The 18,675-nt window shown below is 43.7% G+C and overlaps 1 protein-coding gene across 2 annotated transcripts in view; it reads right to left on the reverse strand.

The window, feature by feature from the left end:
* The window catches only part of B4GALNT2 (beta-1,4-N-acetyl-galactosaminyltransferase 2 (SID blood group)), a 36,188-nt gene extending 29,428 nt beyond the window's left edge, over positions 1-6,760 (reverse strand). Inside the window, exons 1-2 of one of the 2 annotated variants that reach the window (XM_081837963.1) lie at positions 6,628-6,760; positions 2,881-3,048 (exon numbers count right to left, since the gene is read on the reverse strand). In XM_081837963.1, the coding sequence (XP_081694089.1) occupies positions 2,881-3,048; positions 6,628-6,704 (245 nt within the window). In that variant the 5' untranslated portion in view covers positions 6,705-6,760. Of the gene's footprint in view, positions 1-2,880; positions 3,049-4,462; positions 4,602-6,627 lie in introns of those variants that run through there. The other variant, XM_081837964.1, reaches the window with a different exon arrangement.
* Between the last annotated feature and the right edge of the window lie 11,915 nt (positions 6,761-18,675).

Below are 18,675 nucleotides of genomic sequence, written 5' to 3' on the forward strand. Positions count from 1 at the left end.
TGTTTGGTCTGTGTGATGCCAATGTCCCTTCCAATTCCTGGATATTGCAATGGCTAAAATCGAATGGAGAATTCCATTGCTGAACTAGTCAAGCAAGTTTATTCGGAAGCTTGTGAAAGGTCCCTCCTTCACCTGACTGGAAGTGAGAAGGACAAAAGCCAGCGGCCATGTGAGCCGAGAGCAAGCTAGGAGTTGGGAGGCAGAAGCTGAGAGTCAGAGCTGTGTTTTGACTTAATAAGGTTTGAAAATAATAAAACAAACAAGTTGACAGTCATTGTACACCAAGGAAGAAGAGGAAGGCCTGCAGTGCTTGTGATGGGCTGAAAACTTGCTTTAAAGAAATAAGTTGTTAACTGAACTGTAGAAGTGTAACAGCTTATTCCTTTGAAGCAAGTCTGAAGCAAGTAGTAGTAGTAGTAGTAGTAATAAGTTATTATTTATATCCCATCCATTTGGCTGGGTTTCCCCAGCCACTCTGGGGGGCTCCCAACAGAATATTAAAACATGATAAAACTTCAAACATTAAAAACTTCCCTAAACAGGGCTGCCTTCAGATATCTTCTAAAAGTCGGATAGTTGTTTATTTCCTTGACATCTGATGTTCCACAGGGCGGGCGCCACTACTAGGAAGGCCCTCAGAGCTGGACCTCAGTGTCTGGGCTGAACGATGGGGGTGGAGACGCTCCTTCAGGTATACTATTCAGTGGACCCTCTGGTTACAAATTTAATTTGTTTTGGGGGCCCATGCGCACCCCAAAAAATCCATAACCAGAGGTGCCGCTTCTGTGCATGTGCGAGCGTTGAAACACGGAAGAATACACTTCTAGGTTTGCCGCTTTTGCAACCCGAAGGTTACATATCCAGAGTGGTACGTAACCTGAGGGCCCACTGTATTAAACGAACAAGCTGACTGTCACTGTTCACCAAGAGGAAGGCCTGAAGCACTTGTGATGGGCTGAAAACTTGCTTTAAAGGAGTAATAATAATAATAATAATAATAATAATAATTTATTATTTATACCCTGCCCATCTGGCTGAGTTTCCCCAGCCACTCTAGGTGGCTGCCAATCGAGTGTTAAAAATAATACAGCATTAAATATTAAAAACTTCCCTAAACAGGACTGCCTTCAGATGTCTTTTAAAAATAAGATAGCTGCTTATTTCCTTCACATCTGAAGGGAGGGCATTCCACAGGGCGGGCGCCACTACCAAGAAGGCCCTCTGCCTGGTTCCCTGTAACCTCACTTCTCGCAGTGAGGGAACTGCCAGATGGCCCTCGGCGCTGGATCTCAGTGTCCGGGCTGAACGATGGGGGTGGAGATGCTCCTTCAGATATACTGGACCGAGGCCGTTTAGGGCTTTAAAGGTCAGCACCAACACTTTGAATTGTGCTCGGAAACATACTGGGAGTCAGTGTAGGTCTTTCAAGACCGGTGTTATATGGTCTTGCCGGCCGTTCCCAGTCACCAGTCTAGCTGCCGCATTCTGGATTAATTTAAGTTTCCGGGTCACCTTCAAAGGCAGCCCCACATAGAGCATATTGCAGTAGTCCAAGCGGGAGATAACTAGAGCATGCACCACTCTGGTGTTAACTGTACTGTAGAAGTGTAACAGCTTATTCCTTTGAAGCAAGCTTGAAGTAAGTGCTCCTCCTTTCCAGTAAATCAGTGTTTCTCAAGCTTTCTGATGTGGTGGACCAGCAAACCCAGCCTCCTTCCAACTGCCAGGGTCTGGTACCCTTAAGCATCCCATTTAACCTGGGTTGTGGTAAAATTGCCAGGGACCAGCAGCTGATGTCCCTGCCCACAGACCACCATTCTGAGTAGCAACTGCAGCACCAGAAATGGTTTAGTCCTGCTGGCCACACAACCTGGAAAGCTGTCTGCGGACAAATGCCAGCTCCCTTGGCCTGAAAGCGAGACAAGCATCGCAACCCCATAGTCACCTTTGACTGGACTTAACCATCCAGGGGTCCTTTACCTTTTTAACCTAGTAAATATAACAGCTTCATCCACAGTTGGTGCCTATATGGTAGAACTCAGAGGGTTGCAGTATTGACCTTTGCAGGGTACAGTTTTATACTGATTAGTTTTTGTTATATTTCATACATTTCTGATAATATTTTACTATTACTTTATATTTTGAAGAATATCATCAAGTTAAAAGTAATCCACAATTAGAATTCTTTTTATGTATGTAGTTTTTGTCATATTTTATAAATTTCTAATGAAATTCTCCCAAATATAAAAAGTAAAATATAATTTTTGAAGTGATTACCGGTAATAATTAGAATCGTCTTTTTCTGCATATATGAAATAGACTGTAGAGTTGATTGTTGGTTATGCAATGTATACGTAAAAAGTGAAAATGCACCTAATTTTAAATCTTCGTCACATCTTAATCTTATTTTTTTAAATGTATTCATTTTTCTAGTGAGCTGCAGCCGATAAAAAGAGAGAGAAACCATCACAATTCATAAGATTATTCAAAATTATCTCTGTGCTAAAACATTTCCTTTTGCATTTGAGAAATATAATGAAAGATTGTTGCATTACTTATTCTTGCAATTCAAAATAAATTTAGCAGTTTTAAGTTTTGTGCTTTTCTCTTTATTTTTTCTTTTCTTTTTTTAACAAGACACCTGTTTTGAAAACTAAAGTTAGCAGGGGGGGAAACTGAGCAGGGGTCACAAGTAGTTAGCCTTGACTAGGGTGGAGAATAGCATAGCATCAACATTGGCTTAATCACACAGTGAAAAGCAACATTTAAACTGAAAGATTTGGGATTCCGAAGTAAGGGAGAGTTGGATTTCCCTGGTCTCATGCCTTAAAAAAGAAAGAAAAAACTTTAAAAATAAGAAATTGCGTTTGAGGAGCTTACCAAATTCCATCAAACAAGAACATGGACTTGTATTTTTCTTCTGGCAAAAGCTTCAAGAACAATGGAGTTTCATCCCACCCCAGTTTGATTTCGGTTAGCTGTCCTTTCATCATGAAGACATAGAATACAGCACATAAACTGAAGATTATCACACAGATGCACTTGAGTCTGTAAGAAAGCAGAGGACAGGATCAGTTTCCAAGCCAGCCCAGTGTTTACTGTTCAGCTAAATCTTCTTATAAGGTACCAATATTGTTTGTCGTCGCAGTGCATACAAGGTAATAAATCTGGCTCCTGAGAATTCACTCCCTTAAATTCAGTGAATTACCTTTTTGCAGATTAAAAGGTAAGCAGTCACAGCTGGGAAGTTGTCACTGCAAATAAGAAAATGCAGCTTGCAACATACTGTATTTTTCACTCCATAAGATGCACTTTTTTCTTCCTAAAAAGTAAGGGGAAATGGCTGTGCATCTTATGGAGTGAATGCATGGTCCCTGGAGATGAATTGCCAGGGGCAAAAAGCAGATCATGCTTTTTTTTTTGAAAGAGGGAAATGGATGTTGAAACAAAGCCGCGGATCGTTTGCTGATCAGGGAGAGAGATAAGGGACCCTAGAGATAAAGGAGGCTACTGGGAGGGGGCCACAATAGTGCAAAAACCTGGTTACAAAGCACGGATCCACATGCATCCTCAGAATTTTTGCATTGGGTCACCCCAAACTCACCGTCAAATCACATGTCTGTGGCCACAGCATGAACCACAAAAATCATATTCGTTCAGAATGTTTTTTTTTTTTCTTGTTTTCCTCCTCTAAAAACTAGGTGCGTCTTATGGAGGGGAAAATATGGTACTTATCCCTTGTATGTTCTTATAAGCCAGTATGCGAATAATCATACCAATTCCAAAACCTTTTTGGGGGGGAGGGCGAGTCTTACATTTCAGAATACTACTCTTGGCATTTCAGAATATTTGCAATCCTCACATTTGGAATTTTACTTATGGTTCATCCATACCATCCCACTTATTATGGGTTGTGAGCCCTTGTGCCTGCATTAATTCTTCCTTGTTCACAGGGCTTTCTTAAAGTTCTGCTGTCCTGCAATTTCTTCTTTCGAAAACTGAAAATTCCCTATGCTTTGAAAATACAAATAGGAGTATTACATTGATTCCATGTCCCTGGGTGCCTCTTAGTTATTGTGCACAACCCCATATTAAATTAGCAAGAGAAGTTGGCATTTGATTTCCCACCTCCAGCTCCAAAATGTCTTGGGGTGACCTTCATAAAAACAGGAAAAGGGATCATTTTAAATTTTACAAGTGGTTACAATAACATTTTCTTTTTCTAACACCCAGAAAATGGTAACTTGCATGTGGCAAAAACTGCATTTCGGATCCTATTTATGTGTGTAATTTCTGATCGTTATGTGTATGCATTATACAAGCGGCACATACCTCTCCCACCACATGCAACCGAAGTCAAAGATATTTGCCATTCACCTTTGTTTAACATGCAGAGGGAAACAAAGAAAACACTCAAAAGAAACATCACTAGTATCACAAGCTAATCTCACAGAAGTTTTACCTTTTGTTGTGACGCAATGCCTTGAGCACCTCTGGGTCACTGTAAGAACATTGTAAGAGCCTGCCGGATCGGGCCAATCCCCCTTCTAGCCTTGCATCCTGTTCTCACACTGGCTGGCCTGATGCCTGCAAGAAACCCCCTATAGGACCTCCCTTTCTACTTGCACTAGCTAGAAGCATATTTTTAGGGTGTTTCCAGCTCAGCAATTGTCACCTCTGGGAACTTCCTGGAGTCCCTTTTCAAGGGGAAAATAGCTTTGGAGTGGAGGGAACTGGCAAAGGAGTTGATTTTATATTATTTTTAAAGCTAGGTAACTTCCCTGACCTGTCAAGTTGAAAGGATACATTTTTGTAATTTCTGTAACACCCAGCCACTCTGGACCGTTTCCAACATCTATAGAAACATAATAATCAAGCATTAAAAAACCTCCCTAAACAGGATTGCCTTCAGAAGGCTCAGGGGGTGGCGGTGGGTCAGATAACTCTATACGCTCCAACATTTCTCCCATGTTCTCTTACAATGGCAATGGCATCCGTATGAAAGGTGCCGGAACTGAGTTCTGGCTGAGAAAAAACAATGTTTATAGTTATATTAAATTCTTTATATATTTGCATACACAGTGGTACTTTGGTTCTCAAATTTAATCCGTTCCGGAAGTATGTTCCAAAACCAAAGTGTTCCAAAACCAAGGCATGCTTTCTCATAGAAAGTAATGCAAAATGGATTAATCTGTTCCAGACTTTTAAAAACAACCCCGTAAACAACGGTTTAACATGAATTTTACTATCTAATGAGACCATTGATCCTTGTGTCTATATTCATTAATGAGAAATGCTTCAGGAGTAAACCCCAAGGAAAAAATCTGCTGCCTTACTGGAGTCCCTAAGACGGTTCGATGGTGCCTTATACACCTCCTTCCTGCAGCCAAGCTGGTGCCAAACATATTGCTCTGCTTTCCTTTGGACCACATCAGCGAGGCAGCTGAGGACCTCTATAAACAATGCCCAGGCTTGTACCCTGGAGAGGTCACTTCACTTTCACTTCACTCCCGGATATGAAACTCCATTGTCTTTCAAGATAGATGGGCACCAACAATCCCCTATTAATCTAGGCTGTGTACACTTTTATGATTTAGAACTATTCATTGGCTGAGAGCTGAGTCACCAATTCCGAGAACAGCAAGTCAAGAGAGCCAACATATTACAACATGGCACCACTGCATCGCCCAAATCCTGTTCCACCCGCTGAAAGGGCAGGTGGAAGTACAGATGGCAGGATTTTCCCTAGCATTAATTTTGGGTATTGTATTATTGGGAGAAAAGCAACGACAAACCTAGACAGCATCTTAAAAAACAGAGACATCACCTTGCCAACAAAGGTCCGTATAGTAAAAGCTATAGGCACAGATAGATTGTTAATGCATTAAAGGAAAAAAACAAGGTTAGAATATGTTAAGGTAAATTACAGGACAGAAAACAGAGGAAGATGGAAAGGAATTGCTGAAACAGTTAATTGAAGTGGAATACAAAAAGGGAGGTGTGAGGAGGTCGCGGAAACAAGTGAACGAAAGATAAGATATTGAAATTATTGGATGTGTTTTTAATTGTTTTTGTTTGGTTTGGTTGATTCAATGTTTTAGGGTTTGTGTTGTGTGGTGTTTTTGTTTTTGTATTGTATTGTATTGTATTGTTTAATTCTTTTTCTTTTCTTTTGTAATCTTTAAACTGCTAATAAATATATTTTTTTTTAAAAAAAGAAATAGCCCCACCACAGCAACCCCCTCCTCATTCGGCTATCCAACACAAATGACAACCCAAAAGCAACACGGTAGGCTAATAATATGAGTACAACACTTTTACATCACTACTGAATTGTATCTTAATTTACAATCAGATAGCGTACAATATATACATGGTGACACCAACTAATGCGAGTTAAGAAAATGTCCCAAAGGAAGGGATTTTTTTGGCTAGTATCACATCACAAAGAACCACTCGAGCTTGTCGCAACATGCCTTCCAAGGTAAGTGTAAAAGTCGCATTTCCTCATAGGTAAAAATCCACTTGTATTGGAAAGAAACTGGAGCCCTTCATCTTATTTCCTCTTCTTCTATTTTTTGCATAAAGAACCCCAAGCACCACATAATTTTTTCAAAAGCCACTCACCTCCATAACTTCTGGAGGATCTGAAAACATCCCGCTTCCATTCTGAGAAAACTCCCCACTGGAGAAGAGCCAAGCATAGACCTCTCAACTCCACTAAGACAGGTCAGTCAGAACGATATCTTTGCATCTCCTACTGAAGAATAACATGCTCCACCTCCAGCCCCAGAGGGGTAGCCTCCAAGCACCTGTGAGCCTCCAACCCCACCCAGCCACAGGTGTGGCAGATAACATTATTGAGACAATGCACATAAGTAGTGAAGGGACGTGGGTGGCCCTGTGGGTTAAACCACAGAGCCTAGGACTTGCCAATCAGAAGGTCAGTGGTTCGAATCCCCGCAACAGTGTGAGCTCCCATTGCTCAGGCCCTGCTCCTGCCAACCTAGCAGTTCGAAAGCATGTCAAAGTGCAAGTAGATAAATAGGTATCGCTCCAGCAGGAAGGTAAACGGCGTTTCCGTGCGCTGCTCTGGTTCGCCAGAAGTGGCTTAGTCATGCTGGCCACATGACCCGGAAGCTGTACCCTGGCTCCCTCGGCCAATAAAGCGAGATGAGCGCCGCAACCCCAGAGTCGGCCATGACTGGACCTAATGGTCAGGGGTCCCTTTACCTTTACTAGGAAACTTTGAAAAGATGGGGAAGTGGCATCTGTTTCCACCAATCAGGAACAATACTATCAACTCTGCCCAGGCCCTCAGAATGATGGCGACACACTTGTCAATCTGGGAATGCAGTCCATCTAGGAGAAGGAAAACTCTGATCCTAAACCTCCTCTGCCTTGTGGGGTATCTTCGGAGTAAACCCTACACAAATCCAGAGTGGAGTCCCTAAGATGGTTGGGTGGCGCCTTGTAGGCCTCCTTCTGGCAACTCCTGTAGCCAAGCTGGTGCCAAATGCATTGCTCTGCTTTTCTTTGGACCATATCAGCGAGGCAGCCGAGAGGTGGGCCTTGTCATCTGGGCAGCCCAGGATCTCTGTACACACTGCCCAGAGCTGCGCCCCAGGAAGCTATCATCTTGTGTGATTTCCCTCTGGTCATTCGCGGAACAATGCCACGCCCTTATATATGGGGGAAATGGCCAGAGAGTCAGAATTCATAGAATTTTTAACATTCTAAGTTATTTCGGCCTTACCATTTGCAGACAAAAATTTTCCTGCCCTTTATTTACAGGATTGGTCAAGGCCCATATGTATTTGTATGTGCTTAAACTTTGAATTGACTTTGAAGTCTGATTTTTAAATAGACAAAATGATAAACACTGTAATCACTCAAATGCTTGATATTACCAGTTGTGCTTCAAAACATCACAGCTTCACCTCTCACCTTTTAAAACTAAAGAGCAAAGCTAGGCTGAATTTCAACTCCATCACCACACCAGAATTTAATAATTACCCTCCAATGCTTGCGGACACATGTCCTTCCACACAGCCACAAATTGGGAGAGTTGAAAGGGACCCTGGGGTCATCTAGTCCAACCCTCCAAAATATAGGGTTCACAGCAAGATTTCACAGCAAGATTTGTACTACACACATACTTATGTACACAGGCACTACTGGGGAAGAGAGCACAATCAATGCTCCTATCATGTACTAAGGAAGAGGAAAATAAAAGTACCCAGCTTTATACAGAACCCTCTAAAGGAAGAACAGTTTTCCTAAGATAAGATAGGAAGATAATCTGGGAGAGAATATTTTATAAGCATAGGGTTATTTCAGTTGATATACCCACTCAAATAATAAAACCAGTCCTGGATTTGATTTAAACGGGATACAAAAGTTAATAATGTCTCTGAACTTGCATAGGAATAGTACGCCTAACTACGATTTTTAAATAACGATACATAGGAAAGTGAGATGTCGGGTACTTTAAGCAAAGAATGTGCCCCCCTCCCTTGTTGAAGGAAGTTTACTCAGGAGTAAATTCATTTGGCACAGAAGTAAGAATGGGGGGGGGGTTCATAGGCATGTGCTTAATGAAATACATACACTGCATTTTAGCTTGAGAGAGCAGTTGGCTCAACTAGGCTTTTGCAGCTGAAACATTAGTTTCTTCACAGCACATTTCAAAATACTGGAAAAAAGACTGGAACACGGATGTAGAATCACAAACTCAAAGGTTGCAACATAACATTATCTACCATCAACTTAAAATCATACTCCTCACTTAAGCTACTCGGAGGAAGACTCTTTGGAGCCTCTCTCAAATAACAAACATTTGCACCCTTCATTCTCATTTTGTTTTTGGTTTTTTTTTTCCTGTTTTAAGATTGATAAGGTCCCTAGATTTAAATTTTGAAGCAAGCTTGTAGTTTAAACTATGCACACTTAAGAAAGCCAGAGACAGAAGGAACAGACAACACACATAACAGACAACATGTAAACATACATATTCTCATATATGTATTAACAGACAACACACATAACAGACAACATGTAAGCATATATATTCTCATTCTTTAGTTGGTTATTGCAAGGAGTTGGGCCGCTCCCTTTGGCTTCATTAAATGAAATTAGTAGGAAGGTCCCACATGGTTTTAAGAGCCTCCTTGCCTCTTCAAACACAACCAGTTAACCAAACTGGCAGGGCTCACAATGCTTAGTTGACTGGGTACCCCTTTATATATGCATGCGTTGTTGTTGCTTTATGTTGTTGTTTTTTTCTTTTCTTTTTTCTGGGATAGAGAAGGGAGAAAGAGAGGGGTTGATTTGGATTTGGGTAACTTGTACAGGGGGCTATTTAGGGTTTTTTTCCTTTTCCTTGTTGCTTGGCAACTTCCTAACAATTTAACGAGCTTCACCCACTCGGTTCCTTTTCTATTCGTTTCCTATTTCCTATTTAATAACCTGGGGTCCTTTTCCACTCTGCCGATCCTGCCCAATTCCTCATGGGCTATCCCTCCTGGCAACCTCCTACCTATCGTCACAATCTCAGGAAAAGGGGCCCTACTGAACGCCCGCGCCATGCGGTGCCAGATCGGGTGATCCCTGGATAGAATTTCGAATTGAAAATCCCCCTTGCTTTTGGAAGCGGGCTCACGCACGATATACGTGTTACGTGGCACCGACCAGTGTGGCTGGGATTAGGATAGAAAGCCAGACCCCTTCCTGCCCCCTCAGTAATGGCGCTCGGGAAGTTCGGAAAAAGAACTCCAACCCCTTGCTTTCAACTGGGATACCCATTGCGGAGAGTCGGCTATCTTTCAAGTCGGGTCTCTCCGTCTTACTTTCAGGCTCCCAATTGGTGCGGCTGGCTGGAGGGTTTGAGAGGAGAAAGAGATAGAGCTCAGAACCCCCCTTTTGGGTTGAGCAGCAGTCCACGGTCTCTCTCACCAATTGGACCAAGAGACAGGCGAGAAGGAGCGATAGAGAGGAGGGCAGAGAATTCAGTTGCCAGGAGATTTCCACCCCTTTCCCACCAGTGCACTGGATTTTTCCTTTTCCTTATACTCACGCGTCTTCTATGATGATCCCGGGATCGATGAATAAGCCGGCTGGATCCCTCTTTGCTCCCCGGCTGAACTCCTGGGGCTTTCGATTACCGCCCGGAAGATGGCCGGGGGTCCAAAGGATCTTCCCAGGCAAAATGGCCTGGTGCCGGCTGAAGATTTTGGGGCCCCCGGTCAGCAACGCGGGAGAACCGCATGCCCCACGTTGGGCGCCAACTGTTACGGCTAAAATCTGGGTGCAGGGCTACTCTGCCACCCAGCTCGTCAGACTAAGTGTCCGCGGGTCCCTGCGGAAGAAAAATGAGCTCAGCTGGGCACAGGAGCAAACTACAGAAGATCCAAGTTTATTGCGCAACAGGTTCAAGACGAAATTGAACAGCGAGAAAGGGGTGACATGAGTTTTTGAAACTCTCTCCATGTCCCAGAATACAGTGCAAAACATGTCATGAATACATTAAAGAGAGGTTTGGTTACACGGATTACATCATGCATATATTAAAGGGAGGTTGGGTTACACAGATTAACATATGGAGGAGGGAGGGGGGAATATGCAGAGTCGGAGATATGCACAGATAAACACTTCCTGAGAAGACAATGGTCCCAAATATGCATAGTCTGCCACCTGAAATTGCCTGGAGGAAAGGCTGATCAGAGCGATTTGACAGGATTAGTTTCTATGAATTTTATAGATTTTAGTCCCTTTTGACATTGACAATTGGGAATAAATGGATATATTGTAGCGAAGAAGAAGGTAAAGAAGACATCCCCCCCCCTTCCGTATCAATGGTCACATGAATTTTGATCCTTAGGTCTTCAGCAGACCTTGGCTCCGTGCCATTCAACTGCAAGCTTGCCTGTTTCGTAACCGTAACTTGAGAAATCAAAGCAAAAGATTTACTTAAGACTCCTCTTAATGTGGAGACTGTTGAAATACTTATAATTTGTAACTAATTCAACAAATTCTGCATTAAGAGTTGTAATACTTACAAAGCTATTCAGAGTTTTGTTTATGGTAACGTAAGGATACCAGCTATCTGATTACAGGATTTTGCTTCCAAAGCTATATATATAAATATTCAGAAAAGATGTGGTGACAGAAGCAGTGCTAGATATAATGAATGATTAACATTTTTAATAGCTTTATTCACATTAAAGTATATTTTGGCAAGTTAACAGCAGGACAGCTGATCTTGCATTTTGTTAATACAGTGGTACCTCGGGTTAAGTACTTAATTCGTTCCGGAGGTCCGTTCTTAACCTGAAACTGTTCTTAACCTGAAGCACCACTTTAGCTAATGGGGCCTCCCGCTGCCGCTGCATGATTTCTGTTCTCATCCTGAAGCAAAGTTCTTAACCTGAAGCACTATTTCTGGGTTAGGGAGTCTGTAACCTGAAGTGTATGTAACCTGAAGTGTAGTAACCTGAGGTACTACTGTAGAGGGTTTGATGAATGACAGAAACAGGGTCATGTCATTACTAATACATAGGTGTGTAAAAATAAGATATTATTTATTATTTCGAGAAGCAAACTTCGCATCACCCTCAGCTGAACTCTTCCCTAACTCTTGGGGAAGATCTGGTGAAGTAATTTTCTTGCAATGTTACAATTAGCTGCCCCTAGATCTGCCACCACCCACCAGAGAACAATTCTCCAGTATTAAAATGTAAGATCCGTGGCTTTCTGTGGTGGTGTTAAAAGTTTCAACACAGCATTATAATATGCCAAGAAAACGAACTGTTGTAAGAGGTATTCATCGTACCACTTAAGGACGAAAAGTACATATCTTGGGTTTACTTATAAAATCAACACTCTACTTGCAGAGGCCTCTTGACCCTGTTGTGGGCCACAACACTCTTTCTCACACACATTTATTTCTATTGAATGAATGAACAAATCTTTATTTGCGTCAGCCATCGGCCATAGCAACAAAACAAAAATGCGATATACAAAGAACAGAAACACAACACTCTTTCTCACACACATTTATTTCTATTGTTAAAAGTTTCAACACAGCATTATAATATGCCAAGTCGTAAGAGGTATTCATCGTACCACTTAAGGACGAAAAGTACATATCTTGGGTTTACTTATAAAATCAACACTCTACTTGCAGAGGCCTCTTGACCCTATTGTGGGCCACAACACTCTTTCTCACACACATTTATTTCTATTGAATGAATGAACAAATCTTTATTTGCGTCAGCCATCGGCCATAGCAACAAAACAAAAATGCGATATACAAAGAACAGAAATAAAAAAGTTGATTATATAAAACACACTTTATGGTCCTGAATCATTTATTTCTGTTTCTTCTGAGCATGTTCCAACAATATACAGCCATACTTTTTTAGCCTGCAATAGGGCAGGCACGAATTTTATTTTTTGTATATTGAATTGTGTTCCTATGAAAAACAGTGTATGGGGTGAATCAGTGTTGCTCAAATTTGCCTGGATTTTGTTACACTGGAACCTCGGTTGTCGAACGTAATCCGTTCCAGAAGACCGTTCGACTTCCGAAATGTTCAACAACCAAGGTGCAATGGGTGGCTGGCAAATTCCATTGAGAAAATGGAGAAAAGCACCTCAGAAGCCCTTCAACATTAGGGGGAGGAGAAAAAAAAGAAGGGGTGGAGGGAAGGAAGATGGGTGGGGGTGGGGTCGGGTGGCAATGTTTCTGTTATGCTTAATGTATATAGGGAGATGGTTTGACCCCTTTCTGTTTTTACAATACAAATTTCACAAATATCTTCCATATTTTCTCAGTAATTTCCCTTCCATATTCCCTGTCTTGCTTTGATAGCACACATTAATATATCATTAATCGCTATATCCCACACTTCTTTATACCACTTTTCTATTTGAAATCCACCTTGCTTTTCCCATTTCCTAGCTAATTTGTGATTAAGTCCTTCACAGCTTGCATACATTTAACTTTATCATACAATGGTATCAATGCTATTTCTGGACTTTCATTCAGCATTAACCCTGTTATTTCTCTTAGCTCATTAAACACCCTTTGCCAAAAGTTTTACAACCCCCACCACATGAGTGCAAGTCCCGGTTTCCTGACGTCCCCTCCAACATAACACAGAATGTTTTTTTGTCTATTTGATTTAGTCTTAGTCGTTTTCTTTTATCTTTATAGACATAGTTTTCACAGTGTGTTTCTCCAATATTTTCCCCCAGCTTTGACTATTTATTGCAACTGTTAACTCCTTTCCCCACAATTCTTTTAGTTGATCTTGTTGATCCTGAGATTCTACTAATATTTTGTAAATTTCACTGGTATTCCCTTTCATAACTATATTTTCTTATTTATTTTCCCAGCACTATTTAAGAAGGGTTGCCTCATTATTGCCTTAGCCATGGTTTTTGGGGATGGTGTTAACCTGTACCCAGTGGCTGAGGTGTGAAAGAAAAGGGATGCTGTGGATTAAAGACTCAAGATCAGAACTGAGTGTTGCTGAGCTAAGCTCCAATTGTCTGCTATCGTTGTAAGTTTAATGTACATTGTAGAATCAAAGAAGTGCAACACAGAATCATAGATTTGGAAAGGACCAATGGATGATCTAGTCGGAATATGTAGCTGGGATCAAACCTGCAACCTTGGCATTATCAGCACCCCACTCTAACCAGCTGAGCTATCCAGGCTGTGTTTTAATGCAATGTGTTGTTGGGAGTTTGGTGTGTGTTAGGCTGTATGAGTCCCTTCTAATTCCTGGAACCGGCATGGGTTAATATCTAATGGAGGATCCCGTGCTGAATTAGCCACACAACGATCATAACGATCCCCAAATCTGGGTCCTTAGTATAAATTTTAAATACTGTTGCACACCACCCGCAATCTCTAAGCAGCGTGCTTTTCCAAGGGTTCCGGGCGTTTGCCCAGGGTTTGATCTCCTTGGAACGATGGTGATTTTAAACATACACCCAACTCGTGCCTACGATGGAGGGGCTCACAGCATCAACACCCCAGGAGGTCTTGCTTCTCTCATACCCGATGCCTTGGATTCTAGCAGTAATGATACTGGCTATTGCTTTTCTCACTACCTGCCAGGTGAGAGAGACACACACAGAGAGAAAGTCAGTCTTCCAAAGCGCACCGGGCGCTGCTTCCTCCTTGCAAACCACAGCCTGATCCCGTGCGTTTTTACGCAGCAGCCGCAGCTGATCCCTGCGCCTACAAGCGATGCTCGTTCCTAAAGAGTTCCGCACGGAGATTTTCGCTCTGGGTGGCCGTTTCCCGTCCCTTTCAGGGCACGATCCGCACCCCGCTTGCCCTCAGCACAGTATACGGAATGAAGCAGCAGCAGGCGTGACACACTTGGCGTGTCCCCCCGCCCTCCCACCACTCCACCAAGCACTCAAGGATCTTAGGCAAGGTGCTTCTCCGGCGTCACCATCAGGCCCGGCTGACTGGCGCTGCACCAAAGGCTCCAGACGTCCTCTTTTGCACCCGCCCTGGGCGTGCAACGCTGCAGCCGGGACTAGCGCCACGGTGCCAAGAGCCAGGCCGTGCAAACGAAGCTCTACAGTCTAATGTTGCATAAGGGAAAAATAAATAAATATGCCATTTCCTGCTGAGCTCATGCTCATGCTTGCTTTCCCACCCACCTCGCCGGACGTATTTTTATGCTTTGTTTCCCTCCTCTTCCCCCCTCCAGCCAGCCTAATCCGCTCGTACCATTTGCAAGGCAACAGTGGGGGGAGTAACAGCAGCGGCAGCTGTAACTGAGGAAGCCTCCTGCTCCAGTAAGGAGCCAGCAGGTCCCATGGTGTAATGGTTAGCACTCTGGACTTTGAATCCAGCGATCCGAGTTCAAATCTCGGTGGGACCTCGTGGGGGACATTTTTGCCCTAAGTGAAATTTGGGGACCTCTTACTTAGGGCGACCAGGAGTTGCTCCGTCAAACCAGGAGAGGGGGGGAGAGAAAGGGGGCTGTATTTTGTGCTTGCAACAGGCATTGGTTAGCAGTGCGCATGCGCGCGGCTCTCGGGAGAAAGTGGAGGCTGGAAGGAGAGGAGGCGAAGCGGATCCGGCGCTGCCCTTCATTGGAGGCGCTTTAATGGAGCGCCCGGCTCCCAGGGTCCCTTAGCAGCCTGCTAATGTTTTTGCGCTGCCTTTTTGCAGGCGGGCAATGCTTTTGCAATTCGATCACTGGATAGAGACCTGCACCCCCGCCCGCCCTCTTTATTATGCAACTGCCCGGGAGCATCATTCCATAATTTAGCGTGCGTTCATGGTGTTGCAAAAGGGAGATTTCAATAGCTTGGGGGCAAGGCAGAATCCGTGCATATAAGGCTCTGCCAATGGCTACTGGCCACGAGGGAGGTCCGAATGCCAGTAGCGTTGCGGGCGGGGAGAGGGTACGAATTGTTGGGAGTTCGGTCTTTGTAGCATCAGAAGTGCAGAACTAGTCTGATTAGACTTGCTGGTGGAAAGAATGGAGAAACATAAGGGTTATTCATTTCGTCCATGGTATGATTATCTTCCATCTAGTCATTTTGACACTTTGTCGCCCTGTTTGCAAAATATAACAATTCCAAAATACAGGCGTGCTTTCACTTTCGAAAGACTGAATATACTTTACTCGAGGGTCGATTTCAAAAAAATTCCACTGGAAAAAACGGTTATGTCCCTGTGGAAATAATAGTAACAACAACAACAACAACAACAACAACAACAATTTATTTATACCCCGCCCATCTGGCTGGCTTCCAACAAAACACTAAAATACTGTACAATAACCTATTAAACATTAAAAGCTTCCCTAAACAGGGGTGCCTTTAGATGTCTTCTAAAAGTTTGGTAGTTATTTTTCTCTTTGACATCTGGTGGGAGGGCGTTCCACAGGGCGGGCGCCACTACCTAGAAGGCCCTCTGCCTGGTTCCCTGTAACTTTGCTTCTCGCAGCGAGGGAACCGCCAGAAGGCCCTCGGAGCTGGACCTCAGTGTCTGGACTGAATGATGGGGGTGGAGACGCTCCTTCAGATATACTGGACCGAGGCAGTATTAAGTCAGTGGCTCATGTGCTTCTGGGCTTGCACTCTTATTTATAAAGATTTGAGAAGTGAGGTTATTACCCCTCTATTATTGTGCATGCCAGGTCACTCAACCATTGCTACTGTGTTTTTTCTTTTAGCAGATCAAGGTGACAGCAAAAACTGCAAGGTGTTTAGTTGGGGCAATTGGAATAAGATCTATTATTTGACTACAGTGGTACCTCAGGTTACAGACGCTTCAGGTTACAGACTCCACTAACCCAGAAATAGTGCCTTAGGTTAAGAACTTTGCTTTCAGAATGAGAACAGAAATTGCGCAGTGGCAGGAGGCCCCATTAGCTAAAGTGGTACCTCAGGTTAAGAACAGTTTCAGGTTAACCCCCAAAATGTATTTTCTATGGTTAAGTTTTTACCTTGATCTTCAGTACATTTTATTTTATTGCTATGGCTGGTGGCTGACACAACTAAGGATTCTCTTTCTTTCTCTAAGCTAAGGTTTATTACTCCTGAGTAAGCAAAGCCATCCCGAGGAGGAGCTTACATGTGTCCATCACGGTGCCATGAAGTTAACAGAAGGGAAGGGTGAATCCATACCAGACACTTAAAAACACATCCAGCACACATTTGAAGCGAATCTTGGGATCTGTAGTTTGTTAAAGGGTGCTGGGAATTGTAGCTGTGTGGAGAGTTCGCCACAGCTTGCGTGCTTCTGAATACCATGAGACCACAGGTTCAGATCCTGCTTGATGTTTTCCCAAGGCGTTCTGTTTGCCACTGTGAGAACAGGATGCTTGACCAGACGAGCCACTGGCCTGATCCAGCACTGTTCTTCTTTTGTCTTGTTTTATATTAAACTATGTAATTCATTAGGGACGCGGGTGGCGCTGTGGGTTAAACCACAGAGCCTGGGACTTGCTGATCAGAAGGTCGGCAGTTTGAATCCCCGCGACGGGGTGAGCTCCCGTTGCTCAGTCCTTGCTCCTGCCAACCTAGCAGTTCAAAAGCACGTCAAAGTGCAAGTAGATAAATAGGTACCGCTCCGGCGGGAAGGTAAACGGCGTTTCCGTGTGCTGCTCTGGTTTGCCAGAAGCGGCTTAGTCATGCTGGCCACATGACCTGGAAGCCTATAGAGCGAGATGAGCGCGCAACCCCAGAGTCGATCACGACTGGACCTAATGGTCAGGGGTCCCTTTACCTTTACCTTTTATGTAATTCATTAAGGAAGGTGACGTGTGGCAAAATAGTGTTGAAAATGGGTTGTTTTTCTACGTTGCAGGATGATAGGTTTTACTCCTTAAATAAAGAGCAAGTTGCTCAAAAACAGCTGTTTGTGAGTGTGCGAACACTTCGTGGGGAGTTGCAAAAAAGGGCCTTTAATTATGGACTCTGGCCACATGGGGGCACACCTCTCTGTGCTAAAAGGTTCACCGAAGGAGAATAAGATAGACTTGCAGAGGTGGCCAGACTTGGCCCTCCAGCTGTTTTTGGACTACAACTTCCATCATCCCTAGCTAACAGGACCAGTGGTCAGGGATGATGGGAATTGTAGTCCCTAAACAGCTGAAGGGCCAAGTTTGGCCACCACTGTAGAGTGACATAACGGTAAAAAAGAAAAATATGGAAATAAACTGGGCTACTAAAAAAAAAGATTTGCCAAAGGCAAAATACAGTAAGCTGATATTAAAAGACTACAAGGAAATAAGGCATCACTTAACAGGGTGGATTCAGTATCGCCAACTAAATGAAGTGTTCAAGGCAGATAAGAAAAGAGGCTTTACAAATGAAATCTCATTACTAGACAAAGAGTTATTACAAAATAAGACCTGAGCAGAAGATGGAGGTGCTCACATATTAAGCCCCCCCAATTTTGTTTGTCTCCCCCCCAGCCCTTGCAGCATAGATGCCAACTTGCTGGGTGCCTGAGCACCCACAACATTCCCCATGAAGGGGCTAGGTAAAGGGACCCCTGACCATTAGGTCCAGTCGTGACCAGCTCTGGGGATGTGGCGCTCATCTCGCTTTATTGGCCAAGGGAGCCGGTGTGCAGCTTCCGGGTCATGTGGCCAGCATGACTAAGCCACTTCTGGCGAACCAGAGCAGCGCACGGAAACGCCATTTACCTTCCCGTCGGAGCGGTACCTATTTATCTACTTGCACTCTGACGTGCTTTCGAACTGCTAGGTTGGCAGGAGCAGGGACCGAGCAACGGGAGCTCACCCCATCGCTGGGATTTGAACCGCCGACTTTCTGATCGGCAAGTCCTAGGCTCTGTGGTTTAGACCACAGCACCACCCGTGTCCCATGAAGGGGCTAGGCACCCACAAATTTCAGTGCCAAAGCTGTACATGCTGCATGGCACCCACGGCCCCAGGTACCCACAGTTGCAGGGTAAAGTTGACACCCCTTTTTTGCAGGACCTTTCCAGTTTCCAGCTCACTCACACAGCAAATCTCCATCTCAGCTGGCTGTTTTTGTTGTTTCTCACATAGATGCAGTTGTTACAACCCATCTCACTCCTTGGAAATGCTCCTCAGGGCACTCGAAGTAGCCAGCTGGCCTTTGTCCTAAGAGAAACTTGCCTGGCCAGTCCTCCATCCTCCC

This window comes from Podarcis erhardii (assembly GCF_964252035.2).
Source record: "Podarcis erhardii genome assembly, chromosome: 13".
In the NCBI taxonomy this organism is placed as follows: Eukaryota; Metazoa; Chordata; class Lepidosauria; order Squamata; family Lacertidae; genus Podarcis; species Podarcis erhardii.